This window comes from Carassius auratus, unplaced genomic scaffold (genome assembly GCF_003368295.1).
Source record: "Carassius auratus strain Wakin unplaced genomic scaffold, ASM336829v1 scaf_tig00214320, whole genome shotgun sequence".
Taxonomy (NCBI): Eukaryota; Metazoa; Chordata; class Actinopteri; order Cypriniformes; family Cyprinidae; genus Carassius; species Carassius auratus.
In genome coordinates, this window is record NW_020527612.1 from 164,728 (window position 1) to 185,434 (window position 20,707).

General features: G+C 39.8%; 2 protein-coding genes across 2 annotated transcripts; one reads left to right on the plus strand and one right to left on the minus strand.

Moving 5' to 3' along the window:
* Positions 1 to 462: 462 nt before the first annotated feature.
* On the plus strand, positions 463 to 5,057 carry LOC113091810 (uncharacterized). Its single transcript, XM_026257438.1, has 4 exons — positions 463 to 1,199; positions 1,459 to 1,634; positions 1,956 to 2,453; positions 4,903 to 5,057. The coding sequence occupies exons 1-3, from the start codon at positions 1,049 to 1,051 to the stop codon at positions 2,397 to 2,399; spliced, it is 771 nt and encodes a 256-aa protein (XP_026113223.1). The 5' UTR covers positions 463 to 1,048; the 3' UTR covers positions 2,400 to 2,453; positions 4,903 to 5,057.
* Positions 5,058 to 5,464: 407 nt separating this feature from the next.
* LOC113091808 (protein ALP1-like) lies at positions 5,465 to 8,146 on the minus strand. The gene is made up of 4 exons (XM_026257435.1): positions 7,584 to 8,146; positions 6,775 to 6,929; positions 6,409 to 6,524; positions 5,465 to 6,297 (listed from the first exon to the last, which is right to left on the minus strand). The coding sequence occupies exons 1-4, from the start codon at positions 7,991 to 7,993 to the stop codon at positions 5,593 to 5,595; spliced, it is 1,386 nt and encodes a 461-aa protein (XP_026113220.1). The 5' UTR covers positions 7,994 to 8,146; the 3' UTR covers positions 5,465 to 5,592.
* Between the last annotated feature and the right edge of the window lie 12,561 nt (positions 8,147 to 20,707).

Consider the following 20,707-nt stretch of genomic DNA (forward strand, 5'->3'; position numbering starts at 1 on the left):
CATGGTTAGCCGCTTGCTAGCAGTAGCCTGTTACAGTACAGTAAGATTTTACTTGTCATATAAACGGTAAGGAGAGATGACTGAGGATGCTGACGAATGATTAATAAGTCCTGAGCACCATCGATGCTGGTACCACATCGCACTAGATTTTATCTCCGTTTGAGTGTAGTGTAGGTTACCAGCCACCTATTTTTCCCAGTCTGGAATCCGAAGTCGCGGTCCCCTCCGTTCACGCATTCGTCCAGAGGTGTCACCGCACTTGGACTAGAGACCGCGAGACTCTACTCCAAGTGGGGGCGCGCACCAAGGCTAAAGCCGATCGCCACCGGTCTAGGCCTCCCGTATAAGTCGTGGGTTAAAAAGTGTGGCTTTCTACTAAGAACATTCCTCTCCGTTCCGTCTCTAATAAGTTGGCTCCCAAATTTATTGGCCCGTTCACTGTCACCAAGATCATTAGTCCGGTGGCAGTCCGCCTCAAACTTCCTCTAGTGTACAGGAGAATTCATCCCGCCTTTCATGTATCTAAAATAAAGCCTGTATTTCATTCTCCTATTAATCCGCCTAAATTTAATCCGCTTTACAGTTTACTTGGTCTTACAATTCTGGTTCACTTAGATCTAGAATTTTTGGTTAATATCGGACTCTTTATCCAATTTTGTCAATAAAGTTGAAATCTTGCCTTCTCCTTTGTCTGACCATAAATCTATCATTCTATCTTTCGATAGCCCTTCTAATTACTCAAGAATGTATAATTCATATTTGAAACTTAACTCTACTTTATTGAGTTTTTTTTTTACTAATATGTCGGCTGAAATTGGTTCTCGTCGGCTTTGTAATGGCCGATTTGACATGTTGAATCGGCGTCGGAGCTTGTCAGCCAGTCGGGCCATCTGATCATTCTGATTGGCTGTTCAACCAGCGAACCAGCACGCTAGGAAAGAAAAACCGGAAGTGACGGAGCATATATACAATGAAGTCAACGGGGACATAGTTGCCTCTCTCATTTGTTTGCATTTCTTGTGATTATCATTCGTGATTATTTAAAGATATGGCTGTCTGGAACGAGGCAAGTGAAGATGCTTTGATCAGCATGATCCAGGAAAGGCCGGCCTTGTATGACATCACGGAAAAATCTTATTCCAACCGATTGGTGAAAGCTGAAATGTGGTGTGAGATCGAAAATAAACTTGTCATATCAGGTAAGATTTTCTTTTTGGCAATCAAGGTCTTTAGAAAACTGGTTTGTTATTTTTAAATGGTCCATTGTAAGAATAATGACGTGTGTGAGTGTACAAAAATAATTTGGTTAATGGAAAACAGGCAGTTATTATAATTATGTGTTAGCATCTAGTGTACGTCCAGTAGAGAAAAAAGTAAAAATTTGGCAGTACCAATAATCATGAAACTGACAAATAAGGCATAATGCTTACAAAATATGACCTTATCCCTCTGAGAAAGAGCTCAAGAAGCGGTGGGATTCATTGCGAACCCAGTACATGCGATATAAGAAACAAGGACCCTCAGGAAGTTCTGGATCTCAGAAGACTGGCAGGCAGCAATGGATCCTGAACCGCCTGCAGTTTCTACAGCCTCACACAAAAAGGAATGAGAGCACTTCAAATTTACCTATCAGGGTAAATAACCAAATCTATTTTTTTTTTTCAGAATAAAATAAAACCTTTTGCTTTTTTTTAAGTGGCCACTGATTTTTCAGATGGGTCTATTTACAAGTAACTCAGCATATTAACACAAGCCGTTAAATTCTTTTGTCCCATTATCTTCCACAAATGTGCCATAAAGTGCTTCTGAATAGAGCCATTTCACCAATTTGCAGGGTATTGTTGTAGCTTTGCCCTGTTATTGTTATTGTTATGGATGATTGGTGAACAGTTGTAAGAATCTATGGTATCACATAATTTGCATTTAGATTTTTATCTTTTACTTTTTTTTTTAAGGAATCTTCGGCTGATAGTGATTCCTGTTCACCCTCAGATGGTACCAACAGTGACACATGGACTGGCACCCATGAAGAGCCCAGCTTCATTGAGGCGGAGCTACGGCCCAGTACACCCTTGCCTGAATCCACGATCTGTGGAACGGAGTCTACAGCTGAGTCCACAGCCATTAGACAGAAACCAAATACTCCAAAGCCTCCGGGGAAGCGCAGGAAGATGCAGGATGAGTCCTCCAGTGAGGAGTCCACATACTTGATGCGAACCATCGGCAAAACTCTGGAAAAGTTCTCAGCTTTCTGCAAAAATCTAGAACACAGAATGCGGAGTTTGCCACCACATGTACTGCCACATTTCCAGCATGAGGTTGATGATTGCATTTTCAAATATTCAGTGGGCCACAACCATTCACTGGATGCATCTGTCAATCAGTATACACACCTGTAATGTGTTGCATTGCAAAAGTGTAATCATGTTTGCAGTATATTGTAGGTTGTACATGTCACTGGGTGACTAATCCGGGCGGAACTGTAGTGTGGGAAATATTTCCGCCCGGACCAATTTAAGTGAAACATAAGTTCTGTTCCGGTTGGCCCAAGGCGGGGAAATTATCCAAAATACATGTCAGGTGTGGGAAGAGGACGTGTTGGATACCGATTGGAGGATCGGGAAGGATGCAGTGATATAAAAGGGGCTGGTTTATGAACAGGAGTAGGGTTTTTGTTCTGCTGTTGTTCCACGGGATACGGAAGTGGCTGGTGTGGCGTGGATGTTGCGATTTACGGGCTGCAACGGAGAATCCAAGGAAAATGGATATTGGAAGTGCGGAGGAAGTTAAGTGATCGACCTTTTGTATGTTGTGTTTACCTCCTATTGTGGATTGAGTTGAAGGAGCGATCCTACGTTTGGAAGGCCCCTGAGTGAAGGAGATCATTGAATTCGTGTTGGGAGAGGACAACATTGTGCACTGGTGGGTGAAGACTTTACGAACATTTCTTGTATATTGTGGAGAGTGAATGACGGATGTGGAGGGAGACTAACCGCCTTTAAGAAAGGATTCCGACTGCATATCTCTCCGTAGCAGTGGAAAATCCCCCCCCCCTCTTGTGTTGATCTGATAATCCTCAGTGCTTGTGTGTTTACTCAGTGTTGATAGTAGTGCCTTGCGTTGGAGACCGCTGGGAAAGACGGAGAGACTCCGGTGTACGATATATCTGCCTGCTGTGGTCTGCCCTCCTGCCTTTGTCCATCTGACCCGCCCTGTCAGGACTCTGAGCCCGAAACGGGAATACACCACCGATCTTCTTTCACTGAGTGTGTGGAGTGTGGTGAGTGCTGCTATATTGAAGTGTACACACGAGAAGAATTGTAGTGCCTTTGTGGTGTGTGGTGTTTGTCCGTGGTTGTGTCCCTGGTCGTAGGAAGAGGCCTGACGGAGAGGAGTAGTGTATTGGTGGCAACCACAGTCTTTACCTTAAGTAAGCTGGAGCTCGGACGTGTTGGAGGCGCCTCTGGAGGAGGTTGGATGTCGTTGCCCACGCAGCAATCCCTCGAAGGACAACAGCCGATCCTCCCCCGTGTGCCCCCTTGTCAAGCTGGGCGGGAAGCCCAGTATTGTTTGCAGTTTCACCTGTAAGGCCCACCAGCCGTCAGTCATCGACTAAACCCGTATCTGCTTGGAATACAGACCTCTGAATATCTTCAGTGGTGAGTAGCGCATTAACAGCCCAGCCCCGTGAATACTCACCTGTGTATTGAACACTGTACTTACCTGAGAGCTAGAACTCCTGCACGTTAACAGCTCAGCCCTGTGAATACTTACCTGTGTATGGAACACTGTACTTACATTGAGAGCTAGAACCCCTGCACGCTAACAGCTCAGCCCTGTGAATACTTACCTGAGTATGGAACACTGTACTTACATTGAGAGCTAGAATACCTGCACGCTAACAGCTCAGCCCTGTGAATACTCACCTGTGTATTGAACACTGTACTTACTTGAGAGCTAGAACCCCTGCACGTTAACAGCCCAGCCCTGTGAATGCCCACCTGTGTATGGAACACTGTACTTACATTGAGAGCTAGAACCCCTGCACGCTAACAGCCCAGCCCTGTGAATACCCACCTGTGTATCGAACACTGTATTTACCTGAGAGCTAGAACCCCTGCACGCTAACAGCCCAGCCCTGTGAATACCCACCTGTGTATCGAACACTGTATTTACCTGAGAGCTAGAACCCCTGCACGCTAACAGCCCAGCCCTGTGAATACTTACCTATGTATTGAACGCTGTACATACCTGAGAGCTAGAACCTCTGCACGCCAACAGCCCAGCCCTGTGAATACTTACCTGTGTATTGAACGCTGTACTTACCTAAGAGCAAGAACCTCTTCACATTAACAAGCCCAGCCCTGTGAATACCCACTTGTGTATAGAACACTGTACTTACTTGAGAGCTAGAACCCCTGCACGCTAACAGCCCAGCCCTTTGAATACTTACCTGTGTATGGAACACTGTACTTACTTGAGAGCTAGAACCCCTGCACGCTAACAGCTTAGCCCTGTGAATACTCACCTGTGTATTGAACTCTGTATTTACCTGAAAGCTAGAACCCCTGCACGTCAACTGCCTAGCTCTTGCTTTAAACTTACCTGGAGTGGAGTCGGCGGGAAATTAAGGGCTGAAGTGGAGTGTTGTCGAGGAAGGGCTGAAGAGGAGTGTTCCTGAGACTGGAATCCGTATTTGTGGATAAAGAATAGTTCGAGTCATCATTAGTTTTAAAGTTTCCTTACCCCTTTCCCCAAACTTTTAAACAAATAAAATTGTTACATTTTAATCTTGGTTGTCCGTCCATTCATTGGGGTGTTGTGGGACCTCCTCGAGGTGGAAGTTAGAGGGAGGAGCGAGACCCGTTGAATTGGTGGTCCGCTCCGGCCTGTAACATACATGTACATTTATAATTTATATTATAGTTGTATTATAGGGCTTGTACAATTCTATTTAGAATTTAAAGTCTCTTCTATTTTTTATTATTTACCTTCTAGCAAATTGTTGGGCCATTGTTCTGAACATTTCAAAATAAAACACTGACTTTTAGTAAAAAGGTACTTGCATTCACAATTCTTTATGTAAAAAGAGATCACAAAAGACATAATTATGTCAAATCCTGACTTTTATTGAGCAAATTCTCACCATTTTCATGAAACACAAACTTATTCTGCGAGCATATTAGAGCATTTGATAAAATATGATATCAAATATCAGATCCAAAAAAAATACAAAATGCAAATGCATAGAGAAGTGTTAGACGTGTGTTTGTTTGTGTGTGTGTGTGTGGAGGCTCTTCTGTGCTCAAATAGTGACTAAGCAACTGAAGTTTAAATAAAAGAGGAAGTTGAGAATCTCGCACACAAACATGCATTTAACCCAATGAACAAATATATACAAATTTGTGTTTTGAATTAGAAAATTATAGATTTTATTTCTTGAAAGTTACACAACACACACAGAGACACACAAACACACATAACAGCATTTTCATTCCCACTTTTGGAACACACTGCAGTGACTCAGTGTCTTATATTTTGCCCCATTGAAAGGGGACTGCACCAATGTCTGAAGTAAAGTACTGGCACAGTTTATCCCTGAGCTGTTTGGCATTTGAAGTACTGTTGGTTGTGTGTGGCAGAGAGGCCGGGGTCTTGATCTAGTCCTTCCTGGTCAATTGCTGCCATGTATGCTTCACAGCACTCTGTACGCAGAAAGTTGTGCAGAGCACAGCAAGCCAACACAATGTCCTCAACTTTGGCAGTGTTTTGAATATTAATGGTAGTTAGAAAAACTCTAAAGCAATTTGCCAGGATGCCAAATGCATTTTCAACCACCCTCCGAGCTCGCGAAAGCCTGTAGTTGAATATGCGTTGCTCAACAGATAGCCTGCGGTTTGGATATGGCTTCATGAGATATTCCTTCAAGGGAAATGCCTCATCTGCCACAATGCAGTAAGGGGCCAGCTGGTCAGATTCAGGAAGTGGTGCAGGTGCAGGTATGTTCGATGTTCTTTTCTCTAAAGCATCCTGTAAAGGGCATCCACCAAACACTCCACCATCTGAAACACGCCCATTGCAGCCCACATCAACATAAAGGAATCTGTAATTGCTGTCAACCAGTGCCATTAGAACAATGGAAAATGTACGCTTGTAATTATAAAATGTCGATCCAGTTCCTGGTGGGGGACGAATGTTGATGTGTTTCCCATCCAGAGCACCCAGGCAGTTTGGGAAGTTCCACTGAGCCTGGAATACAATGGCAACTCGCTGCCACTCTTCCACTGTGTCTGGGCACTGAAAAACAGCAAGATAATAATAATATATTTTTTTTATTTAATTTTTTTGGCAGACCCTTTATAAATCGTAGTCATTTTTGGATGTTACACTGTCCGAATGTGTACAAACCTTCAGGTATTTCTCTTTTAAGACCTGGTAGATTGCTGCACAGGTTTCAGGAACAAATTGCTGAATCGTAGACATTCCCACTCGGAACTGGTAAGAAAGGCTCTTGAAGCTTTCTCCTGCAAAGAATACAATCACATAACTCCATTGACAATTTTCCACACATTTTCGAGAATTAATCATCAAGAACAAAACAATTTTAATGTATTATCATATTATTATATTTTATATGCTGTATCTTGTCAGGTAGGCTACAATTGCCATCCCTAATTTGCCTATTATAAAGTTTAATAATACACCAAAATGTACACAACGGAAAAGGTGTTGTACTGCAATGTTAAAACAAAGAATAACCTTTAGCTTGCTTACCTGTTGCCAGGAACCGTAGTGTTACCATCAGTCGTTCCCCAACTGAGATACAATCCCGGTAGTTTGTGTTTTTCCTCTGTATAATTGGAGTGATAAGTTCCTTTAAAGTGTTAAATTGAATCGGAAAAAGCCGTGCAAAATTTTTAAAATCGGAGGTTTCATCCATAGACAGTAAAAGAAATGGACACAGCGACCCCATTGGAACTCAATTGAGACAAGTGAAGCCCAGTTTTAGCGTTTTTTAGCACTTCCGTTTCTGACGCGCAGACTCAAACGAAGCTTGACGACGTCAGCAACCTGTCTGCCCAGATGTAAATCTTCTAGTAGCTCTGCGTGCAAACTGCCATCGTTAATCTTGCAGAGACGGCAAGCTTGAGCGAGGAGTTCTTTGTCGTGAGTGAGCAGGAGTAAGTATTCTGATTAATTATTTTGTATAGTATTTTAAAATGTAACGCCACTACGCCATATTAAGTTAATTGCCTGCGAGCTTCTCCACCTGTCTGTACGGTAATGCGACAGAGAGCCGAGTGGTTATGACGCAATCGTTAGCCTATTTTTTACAAAAACTGTTTCTACGGGGCCATAATGTAACATAGAAGGTAATGGAGCCCTTTATACATTGTCGTGTATCTTTAGAAATAAATAATGGACAAACAGAGTCTTTAAACGCCTCAGATGTAAAGTTATTCGCTGTCAAAGTGACGCCAAAATGAATGGGAGTCAATGGGAATGCTAACGCAAGTGAAGTTCTGCTAAAAGATGGCAGCCCCCACCCGACTTCAACTTCCGGTCGAGTTCCTTGCCCCTTGGTTTCATCTAGTTCCAGCTCTCTACACAGGTTCGGGAAAGCCCCATGAGCCTGTTTCTGGAGAATCCATGGTTTCACCCATTTAGTGCGCTTTCTGCGTATTTTTCGCGTCCGATTCTTTCTTTCCTTTTCCACAAGCAAAATACCAAGGGCTGACAACGCCAGTGCCATTTGCAACTTGTCAGTCATTTCCAAAAAATCACAAATCCGTCTATGGATGGCGAGACTCTGATTTGCTTGATCTTTGTATATGGTTTGTATCCCTGTAGCTTCTTCCGGTTTCCCGCTTTGAGTAACTACTTCCAAGACTACTGCCACCTGCTGGTACGGAAAGGTATTTCCGACGCAGGCGCAGAACGGACGTGCTAGTTGGCCGTCAGGTGAAAAAACATTTTTAAACAACCCCCACATCCTGTTGGAATTTTATTCCAAATCATATATTTAATTCTGCTGGAGGTTTACATTTTCTATTGCCCTGCAACTTTGACATCTCTAAAATACCTTTATCTTCATCTTGTTTTCATAAATAGGCTTTAATAAGTTGGTCACTTATATATAATTATAATTTTTCTCCACATAGCTACTTTATTTGGAATAATACAAATATTAGATATAAAAATAAATCTCTTTTTTTCCACACTTGGTTTGATAAAAATAAAGTTTTAGTCAGCCAACTTTTAGATGATCGTGGTTCTCTTTTTATTTATGAACATTTATGCAAGAATTCTCTTTTCTAGTCCCCCCAAGAGAATATGCCATTGTGGTGCAATTCCTGACTGTATTATACCTTTAATAAAATCTGGCCCTAAAGGCTCATTAGACTATCCTCTTTTTGACAACACTAACTTATTTGTTGACCAAAGTCTTTTCAATACCATGTCAAACAAAGACATTCGTTCAATTATTAATAGATCTCAGATTTCTTTACCTGCTTGTGTGAGTTTTTGGAATAATATATTTAGTGATATAAAATGGGAAGATTTTTGGCTTCTTCGACAAAAACTCCTCTTACCTAATAAAGTTGTTTAAGTCTCTATTAAAATTATCCATAATTGTTATCCAATAAATTATAAACTTGCTGAATTTAACAATAGTATTTCACCCAATTGTTCCTTTTGTCTTCAGTATGAAGAAATGATCAACCATTTGTTTTGGGACTGTACTTCCTGTAAAGTCTTCTGGTTTAATTTTCTAATTTTGTTAAAAAATATTTATATTCAAACTTTTTTTAACCCCTAAAATTGTGTTTTTTGGTTATTCTTTGAATTTAGACCATTCTCACTCTAAATTTTTATTATTATTATTATTATTATTATTATTAATTTATTGTTTTATCTTGCTAAATTTTACGTTCATAAGTGTACATTTTCAAAGAAAAATCCCTACTTTTTTATTTTCAGGAAAGATTTTGATCTGTATGTAAACTCTTTAAGAAACTCAAATAATTCTTGCATGTAAGACTCTTTCCCAGATAGCAAGCATAGTCGGCCCGATTCTGTCTGAGTGTCGGCACAATCGGCTGGAGTCCGGGTCGGCTGACATACTGTCTCACGTGGTCGCACCAAGTCTGGCGTCTTGTAGTTGTATTAGGTACATTGCATTGTATCTGTCCCTATTACGGCTTAAGTGTGACTGAGCAATGACTTGGAAATTAATGATGATGATGATGATATCAACATATGGCCTATAATACTTGTAATGTCCATTTTTACCCAGTAGATTTTTCATGATGATGATAAAATCATGATAAAATAATAATTATTATTATTAAATATTATAATAACACAACGTAATAAAAGTAATATTACAGAAACAACAAAAACAATTAAATAAGGGTAGATAAACATGAACAGTGCATTGTCTTTGTGGAAGGACATACGCTGCCCGATTGGAACTGACAGACCAGCCGTCACGCTGTTTGGCGCCATTTATAAATATGCGGCAGACGGATATCTATCAAGCACTCGGCCCGATTCTGTGGAGCGACAGTCGGCTCACTTGCTTTGAAACGGCCACAAGACGACTTTCGACATCAATTCTAATCCCACAGAGCGAGAAAAGGGACTTCGACGCTGAACTGGTAAGTGGAGCATTATTTAATTTTGTAAGATGTGAAATATACCAAAGTCTCTTTAAGACTATTAAGGGTATTCTATAGTCTTTCAATATAGCACAATCAAAACGGTTAATAAATTTGTCAACAAATTGTTAGCTAAACCGGAACTCTCCAATTTGTTATTCTAGATAAAGTTAATAAGTCAAGCCAGATATAGGCATAATTTAACTAGATTTAAGCCAACAATAAACATATGTGTTGCCTTAAAGTATTTATGGTTTAATATTAACTTACTTGAGTGGTTTAATGAACTTTGACTGCATAAGTGTACAAGCTATAGTTTTCAACGCTATTACGAAGCAGTGGAGGGCATAGAACTGCAGCACGAGCGTTAAAAGAATAAAAACAAAATTATGTGAACAAACTGCAAGTTTACATCACCCGTTACAGTATTTGAATAAGTTAACTATAAAAAAAACAGCATGCGACTAAGTCTTAACTGTGGCGACTAAATGATATTCAATATTAGCCATTGACTAATAAATTATCAGATTTTACTCGCCAGTGTGAGAGTTGAAGATAAAGTATAAATTCTGCGCTGAACACTCTGTGTACTTTTAGAGGTGGGCAGATCGATACTAATATCGATAATATCGATACCAACGTTGGTATCGGTATTGATCGATACCAACGTGAAAATATCGATACTTAAGTTTCGGTTTACTTAAGTTTCGTTTTGCGACCTGGCCGTGTTTGTCAAAATGCTGCTGCTGCCACAGAGCAGAGCAAGCTCTCAAGAGTGCTGCTCGTACTTGACACTGCTCCCCCCCCCCTCCTGTGTTGTACCGTCACGTGACTCACCACTAGCGCTACCACCAGCAGTCAGGCATTTCTAACAGCAGTCAGTCAGAGGCGGAGAATGGCAGTAGAGAGAAAGAGGAGCGTTGTATGTCTGTATTTTCAGGCCGAAAATGAGACAACAGCGACTTGTACCATTGTAGAAAGTCTTTAAAATACAGTGGCAATACAACTAATTTGTACAAACATATGAAAAATCAAGGACCAGAAAATGCAGAGCTGCAGAAACGGAGAGAGGAGAACAAAGAACCACCATCAGTTCTAAATTTAGTAAAAATGTCTGCATTCATACGGTTACCAAGTTTTAATTATAATTACTAAAGTTCTATCATTAAATAATACTTGATTATCAAGATATCACATTATAATGCTTCACTGACTATTAAGAGTGTACTTTCAGGTATTTAAAAATCTGTGCCAATTTAAAAACATATACAGTGTGTATGTATTTGTGTATATATATGTATGTGTGTATATTTGTATATTTGTATTCATGGAAATGACTAAAGTAGTCAAACCTGTTCACTGGAAGCGGGTGAGCAAATACTTTTGGCAATGTAGTGAATGTGTGCAAAAAAAAAGTTGACACCTGTGTATATACTTGTAAATACTACACTTGAGTCACACGAGGTAGAGCTGGTTCCAGCCATTTGGGTGGAGAATGGCCAGTGCTATTGGCCTAATTCACTGAGGGGTATGGCCCTTCACCTGGCCATTAAAAACAAGACACCTCCTAACTGTGACTGGGGAAGTTGGGAAGTCCGAACAATGTTTTCAACAGGTGAATTTTACATTTTCATGCTAGGTTTCACTTTTTCTTCCACATTATTGTAACTTTATTTATTCTTGATCATAAGTTAATTGTCATGTAATGTGGGATCACAGAATTCTGTTGTCCATTATTAGATTATATTGTCCACTCAGCAGTCTAACAGACCATTATTAGGCTCAGCACTGTATTTCCTATGTTGTATGTATAATTTGTAAGATTAGCCTAGTGAAGTACTAAGTTTTTATCTAATTGAATGATCCTGAAGGAATTTTGAAAACGTTAAATTCAACTGGATTTTGCAGACAGCTATGAAGAGGGCAGAAGGAAGGCTAAAGAGGCAGAGACCTGGTCAGACCTCCAGTCAGATATGTCTGGACAGAAACCACCAAGGCGTAAAATGTACAGATATTTGTTCAGCATGTCACTGGTGCTATTTCTTGATGCATTCAGGTTGTATTTAAAAATTCCAGTTTTTTTTTTTTTTTACAATTAGCAAGAAGTTGGCGATTTAGAAGTTTCCATTTCATTTTGATTAATTAATATTTAGTTTAACATAGGAAGAGTGTATGAATCGGCCCACCTGGAGGTTGCTTACTGGATTCAGAGGAGTCTGGCCCACCCCCAAAGCAACTTCTTCCACCTGCCCCCACTGTAAACCTCCCTGTAGTCATCCCAAACACCACTTTCACCCCTGTTCCCATCACCACATTGCCAGCAGCACCACCACCACCACAAGGGTCATATACAGAGATGCTGCAAAATTGGCAGCCGATGGACGATGTGCCACGTGAGTGTATTCCTTCGCTTTTGATTTGACTTTCTTTTGTAAGTATTTCATTTGTAGGACTTTTTCCTCAATTCACAACAGTGTTCTTTTATAATGCTGCGGAATTGTCAGACGTTCCGAATTGCCCCCCCCCCCCCCCCCCCCCCGCAATCATCAGAACCAGGTTGGTCCTACACTGATTTCCACTGATTTTTTTTTTTTTTATAAGACTGAGGATGACATTGTACAGTTTTGTAGTGTGTATTAAAATTGTAAAATATTGTAAATGTCTTTAACTTAGCCCTGCTGAGGGAGGTTTTAAAAAAATTAGAGATGGTGCTGGACCAGTAATCCACCATCCTCAGATTGTTGCAGCTGCGGGAAGACCAGGGACAGCTTTTGGACATTCAGGAAGGTTTGCTGCCCCTGCAAGAACTTCCACGACTGCTCAGCCTTGAGCAAAGGATTCAGCAGAGCCCAGATTACAAGCAAAAACTTTTAAGATGCTTTCTTTTTTTTTTTCTTTTTTTTTTACAATTGTTTGCACAATTACACAGTTACTGATCTTTTGTTTTGTTTTAACTGGTACAAAAATTAGGGCTGTAATGATACGCTCTCTGGAATCAATCTTGTCATAATTCTTGGGTGCCAAATTGTTATGCAATTGACCATGTATATAACCATACCAGGTATGGGCAATGTATGGGTATGTAGGATAGCCAAAGAAGCGTTATCAGCACAATGGTATAAAATTGTGCATTTCTTGTCTATTACCACGTACTGCCACTTATACCAACATTGGAAATAACTGCAGTTAGAATAGCTAAATATGTTGGAGAGCGATGAGGGACTATATTGTATTGCAACTTCACTATTAACCTTGAATCACTAGTTAGAGAGGGAGAAAAAGAGGGAGAGAAAGCAGAGCCCCAAGAAGAGCTCCAGCAAAGAAAAGAGGCAGTAAAGGAAAGTGACAGAGCAACAGTTACAATCTTTAAACGTTGAATCAACGTTGTTTCAACGTTGAAACCACAACTGACCTTATTTCAACCATATTTCAACGTTGAAGGTCGGTCATGTGCCGGCTGGGACAAGCCCCAAACTCGGCAGATACCTGCAGCATAGGGGGGTGCTTTATGCTATATCTTTTCAGACTGATCAGACTTAAAGTTTTTTTTTTTAAATACATTACCCATAGACTTACATTATCTGAGAAAAATTGCGCCCCTAGTTGCAATACCCGAGATTAAGGGAGGAGTCGGTTTTCGTTTCACTTTTAAACCGGTTAAAAATACCAAGTAAATAATAGAATTTCCCTCAAACTGACAAGCTAAACCAACATATCTGATTATTACAGGGGTCAGGGCTCATTAATAATTGATTTCTGGGCAGAGAGCAGTCAGAAAGACGAGAGAAGAATCACTGCTGCTCAGCTCAGGCATTGTCTCCACGGAGCTCACAACGAGCGAATTCATTCTTATTTAAGACCTTTTAAATCGGCGATTGCACGCAATCTACCCATTAGAACACACCAAGAGCTAAATTTAGATGTTTCTGAACTGTTTAAAGTAATAACATGATATATTAGCGGCAGCCAACTGCCCGCGAGCTCGCGATGTATTTCTCTGAACACTTGAAGTCCACATGACAGCCGCGTTTCTGGGCGAGATCGGGCAAATAAATAGGCTACACATTTCATTCACACTGACAAGCTAAACCAACATATGTTATTATACCGGGTCAGATCTCATTAATAAATTATGTCTCTGGCCAAAGAACAGAGAGAAAGACAAGAGAGAAATGAGCACTTCATCAGCATTTTTTAAGAGCTTCCAAAAATAATTTCACAGCGAATGCACTAATCCACCAATTAGAACACAACAAGAGCAGAATTCAGGTGTTTTTGAACTGTTTATGTGTGCAAAATGAAATATAATTTGACAGCGTGATACAGCTTATGAATACTGAAAAGGAAAAAAAGTCACGACAGCCTTTTAACTCTGGAGTCGATTAACGCATACACGCGTTTTGAGTCATTTTCTCCTGATAACCCCGAAAATTACTTAAATTACACTTTCAGTTTTAATCGTACAGATAAGAGCAATACATTAATCGAATCTGTAAAGGGTCTACTTTTTTTTGGATACAAACATAATAACAACAAAACTTTGTGCACTTATAAAATAAAGATAACAAACAAGGTGTGCTGTCTGCAGCCTTGGTCTGCGCTGATCTTCATTTACAAACATGTCATTAAAATGAACTGTAACTCCATGAATACTCAACGAAGAGACATGAGAGATATATCTATAGAAAGCTTGACATGTCTACTTTTAAACCAAACAAGTGCTGCAGAACAAATATTCTGTGATAAAGTAATCCATATCAAAACAACGCGATGTCCTTTTTTCACGTCTAATGTGTATGGAAGGCCAAGAGGGTCAAATACACGTGAATTTTAACGTGTCTCTGTAAAGGGTCTACTTTTTTTGGATACAAAAATAATAACAACAAAACTTTGGTTACTTATAAAATAAAGATAACAAACAAGGTGTGCTGTCTGCAGCCTTGGTCTGCGCTGATCTTCATTTACAAACACGTCATTAAAATGAACTGTAACTCCATGAATACTCAACGAAGAGACATGAGAGATATATCTATAGAAAGAAAGTGAAAAAAAAGAAAGTGATGTGACATTCAGCCAAGTATGGTGACCCCAGTGATGGAGTACTCGAGTCCTGGACTCGGACTCGAGTCACTATTCTTTGGACCCGAGTCCGACTCGAGACTCCATTCTCTGGACTCGTGACTCGACTTGGACTCGTGGACTGATGACTCGTACTTGGACTCGGACTCGGATTTGAGCATTCATCACGTTGTTTTTGACAAAAAATATTATAAAAAATGTTTCGTGCCCAAGACCGGCCGGGATCAGACACTGCTACCGCTCGCTCTCTTTGCTTGACAACACACTCACTGACGTCACTCACTTTACTTTTTTTCCAAAGCGCTCGGGCACTTGCGGGAAAGGATGAAGCTGATTGGTTAGTTCTTGTCACATGACCCGCGGTGCGCTTGTGGGATTCTGAAAAGTTGAGATGTTTTTAACTCGTTGCGCGTTGCGAACGCGCCTGGATGCTTCCATTATGAGCGCGCATACCGCGCGCCTACATTGGAAATAACGAACATGAGCGTTACACACACACACACACACATTCACTTGAACACATACAAACGCACTCACGCTAAATCACTCGTCGATGAGCGTGAGAGAGCGCTCTCTCTTTCTCTCTCTCTCACACACACACACAATCATTGTAATATGCACGTTTCTTTTTTTCGCCTAGTGTATTTCTGTAATACAGTGTTAAAGGATTAGTTCACACAAAAAATGAAAATTTCCTAATCATTTACTCCTCCCAATGCCATCCATTATATCTATGCCGTTTTTTCTTAAATTAAGTTTTTTTAAGGAAAACATTTAATGATGTTTTCTTCATATAATGGACTTCAATGCCTACCAACTCAGTTGGTTGCTATTGTTTCCTCAAAAAAAAAAAAAAAAAAACTCTTCTTTGGTGACTCGGACTTGGACTCGGACTCGAACACTGAGACTCGAGACTCGACTTGGACTCGACAGTTGGTGACTCGACTACAACACTGGGTGACCCATACTCAGAATTTGTGCTCTGCATTTAACCCATCCGAAGTGCACACACACAGAGCAGTGTACACACACACACACTGTGAACACACACCCGGAGCAGTGGGCAGCCATTTATGCTGCGGCGCCTGGGGAGCAGTTGGGGGTTCGATGCCTTGCTCAAGGGCACCTAAGTCATGGTATTGGAAGTGGAGAGAGAACTGTACATGCACTCCCCCCACCCACAATTCCTGCCGGCCCGGGACTCGAGCTCACAACCTTTCGATTGGGAGTCCGACTCTCTAACCATTAGGCCACGACTTCCTCGAGATGTATTTCTCTGAACACTTGAAGAGAATTTACAGCCTGTCACATTAAAACACTGCAGCGAAACGGCACAAAACAATTAGACGAATATATTATACACATGAAAATGAGTGTTTATATCTGCTTGTGAGATTTTATCTGTCAGGCTGAACCTCACATCGATTGCCATCGTCACAACATGGTAAAATTAATTTATATATATTTTTAAGAGCTTCTTAAAATAATACAATCCACTCATTAGAACAAAACAAGAGCAAAATCCAGGTGTTTGTTGAGCCGTGCAAAACGAAATATCATTTGACATCGAGGGAGAAAAAGTCACATGACAGCAGCGTTTTGGAGAGAGATCGGATAAATACACATTTCATTCACACTGCCAAGCTAAACCAACATATGTTATTATACCGGATCGGATCTCATTAATAAATTAAGTCTCAGGCCAAAGAACCGAGAGAAAGACGAGAGCGAAATGAGCGCTTCATCAGCAGCCCATATGACAGAGTAATACAGCTTATGAATACTGGAAGGAAAAAAAGTAACGACCCAGTTAGCTATTACATTTGGCCCGGATCCGTTTTAAGCCCCTTGCCTCCGTTTCTATCTTAGAGATGTTTTCTGATTGGGAACCAGATCCGTGCCAGATAGAGGTTTCAGCTTAAACATTCTAACTGCCATCAGTTCAGTATTTATATCATTTTACAGATCTGGCCCAGATCACTTTTCCCATAGGTAACCGAAAGACATTAGCTGTGTCTGACACTGATTTGGTCCAGATCTGCAATATGAATCTGAGCCGATACTGTTTTCACATAGGCTACACTGGTGTGGCCCGAATCTGTGATACATATCTAAGCCGACTGCATTTAAAAAAGGGCTAAAAACTGCTCTGGCCCATATCTGCAAAACAGATTTGAGCCAACACTGTTTTGACCTAGACTTTCAGAGACTACCTGATGTGGACCACATCCGAAATAATTTTCTCAAACTGTGTGAAGAACTCCGTGGAATAAACATTTTCAAAACAACATGGTTACCTTTCTGCATTTTTTTTTCTATCTAGAGCATGAGATAAATGGATTGTCATTAAGCTGAGCAATATTATCAGTGTTTAAAAACTGTACAGCAACATTTTGTGATGCTATAAGGTCCATTACAGCACAGGTCCGTTTGAGCTCCGTTTTAGGTCCGTTTTACAACAGCGGCAAAAGTGCCAAGTAAACGTTGGGTCTCGCTTGACTGTCGTCTTGCAGATACGGTCCACATTCGTACTACGGACTTCAGTCAGAAGCTCTAAAAAATAATAAAAAATATCATCAAACCAAGCTGTCAACGGAGATTTATCTGACCAGCTAGGCTGCCACACGTAAGTTTTTATGTGTCTATGTGTTTATTATGTACATCTATTTTTATGCGTTTATTCTAATTTACTGTCTATTACTTAAATGTACAAGTGAAATGCTGTTTGCTTGGTAGATAGCAGTTACAGGCTGTTATTTGCGCACCAGTCTGTGTTATGTTAAAGCCGCATCTGCTATAGCGCTGAGTGTAGCACAGAATAGAACAATTATAGGATAACCGAATCAACTTTTTAATATCATAGCATATTTTTGTGCTGAATTTTAAAAGTTAGTCTTAGCGATGTCCAGACGAGTAAAAAACTTTTTGCGCATTTTAATGTAACGGAAACAGGTCAATTTAGCTCAAAGGGAATCATGTAAGATTTTAAAGGGAATTTGAACAGAATCACTGTTTCACGGCTGGTCACTGAGACGCCCTGCGATTCAGTGAACGAGCCGTTTAACATCAAATCTGCGCTGGATACTAATATCCAAACTATAGTGCAACACTATCAATTAGCACAGTAACACGATCGACAGTTTAAGACATTAACTTGTAAGCACAAAACACAAGATACTTCTCTTTTCAATATGAATAAGGCTTAAGGCTTTATTAGATAAATCTAAGACATATAAACTAATCTAACACATAAACGCATGCACACACACATTCACACAAGTTGCAGGAAGGTCGAAAGTTAGGGAAAGATGAGTTTAAGAGAATGGAAATATGGAATCCCAAGTTTACAGCAATACGTTAAATTGCATAGACATGAACAACCACCAATCACGTAATTAGCCCTCGCATTGAGTTCCTCAATAAGGTTAAAATTATATTAGATACACCAGTAAAGGTCACAGTCTGGAGTTTACTTGCGTCTCCTGTGAAAAGTTGTCACTGATTGGCTGGAAGTTCAGTAGTCCTTGAAGTGACGTCTTGGGAAGCCCGTGGTTGTTGGGCGTTGGCTGAAGATGGAGTTGTGTGGGCTGGTTGAAGTTGAACGGGCACCCGAGGTCAGGCGTCGGAGACTCAACGTTTCAAAACTTAAGTCAGAACACGAAACTCTCAAACGGAAAAGAAAAGAAATAAAGTTTGACGAGACAATGATGACTAACAGCATAGCTAAAAACTAAGCTAAAAGGCTAAAGCTAGGTAGCAAAGCTACAAGCTAAAAGCTTAAAGCAAACTAAAAGCAGACATGGCTAATAGCAGAAGCAAGGCTAGAGACTAAAAGCAAGATTTTATGGCGTCCAAAGTATTTATACTGGCCTGTTGGCCACACCTCAAATGTTGTCTTGACCAATCAGATATTGTCTTGGCTCGGGGGTATCATAAATCATTTGTTTATCTTACCAAGCATGTGGTCCAAATTTTCCTGCTCTTGCAGGGTATGATTTTGGACATGATTCCTTTAACACGAATATGATAAATGTGAAAAATAAATGATTGTCAGGACAATATCAAGCAAGCAGATTCGATCACACACACAATAAGTGATTATAACATGATAGTCAAATGTGTGGGTTACACATAAATGAATATGGAGTGAAGCGATGGACTGATTCATTTATAAGTCTTTTTGAGTTCATTCTGGTCCATATATATGTACAAAAGCAGTTTCTTTGCCATTCTCATGACAAAGACTTTTCTGTGAAGACAGAGGTTTACAGCCCCTCCCCCCTTATGAATTTCAGTCTGGTTCTGCTAGGTGGGGGAAAGTCAATGGAAGTGTTTAACTCATGGGTTTCCATGTGATGTCCAGCGTTGCATTTCAATTACGAACAACACATTTGAAACCAAATTTCTCTTCTTCGAATTGAAATTGTCAATAATTGTTCTAGTGGTGTTAATGATCAAAGCTGTTGTGTGAACAAGTTGGTTGGTCATCTTGCTTGGGACTTGTGGCACTAGAACTGATTTATGACTTCCTGAGGAATTCGGCTCGTGTTCCAAACACACAGCTTTGATAGACTCTTTAATTTGTCTGGTTCGACTCATTTCTGTTACATTAATGAGGGGTCAAATACACGTGAATTTTAACGCGTCTCTGTAAAGGGTCTACTTTTTTTTGGATACAAACATAATAACAACAAAACTTTGGGCACTTATAAAATAAAGATAACAAACAAGGTGTGCTGTCTGCAGCCTTGGTCTGCGCTGATCTTCATTTACAAACACGTCATTAAAATGAACTGCAACTCCATGAATACTCAACGAAGAGACATGAGAGATCTATAGAAAGCTTGACATGTCTACTTTTAAACTAAACAAGTGCTGCCGAACAAATATTCTGTGATAAAGTAATCCATATCAAAATAACGCAATGTCCTTTTTTCACGTCTCCCTTCATTATATCTAATGTGTATGTAAGACCAAGAGGGTCAAATAAACGTGAATTTTAACGCGTCAACAACACGTTAAATACGTGTATTTCATGCGTAGGCAACACAAATTTAATATTATGTATTTATCGGCGCTGCACAACATGGTAAAGTCATTTATATATTTTTTTAAGAGCTTCTTAAAATACTATATTACTCCAATATTATATCCAATATTATTTAACGCGTTAAATACGTGTGAAAAATCAGCGGTTATTTAACGTGTATTTCACGTGTTAAATACACGTGAAATACATGTGAAGTACACGTTAAAAATCAGTTTGAACGGGTTAATGTCATTGGCTGCTGAGGACTTGGGTCAAACCACTTCTATGAGCTTAGAGGGGTGTACCATTCATAGACAGGCAACCACCATTTAAAATGCTATAGATCAACTTATTCAGCCTTATAATTTAGTCTTTTTTCTTTTCTGTTTTGTATAGCCTATAGAAATAATATATTTAAGTTTCAGTTTTATGAAATATTTATTTTATAATAAATATTAATTAAAATTTTGTGGTGATAGTATAAAGTTTAAAAAAGTTACAGTATTTTTTAATGAAACAGGACTTTTTGTTTAGCTCTTGACTTGCCGAAGTATACTATATATAGTGTCCCTTCTTTAATTTTTCAGTAATGTGTGATAACTTAAAATATGTTGTCAGTACTATTAAAATAAGATTAAATTGAATGGTATTTAGGAGATTATGGTTTTTGCATGACTTATTTCGCATTCAGCTAGACAACCCTGTCGTAGCTGTTATCATAGCCTAGGCTTTTTATTAAAAAAGAAAACAGCAAGGGACCATGGAAAAAGACTGTTGCAGGTGTATTTTTTATGGTATTATTATTTAATTTTTTCTTTGCAGCGGGGCAACTCAAGAATGTTGGGCACACAAGTACTGTTGCTCTTTTGCCCCATGGCCAAGATGGCCAAGCCAACATCAAAGTTAGTTCACTAACTTTTAATTCTAGTTATTCTTC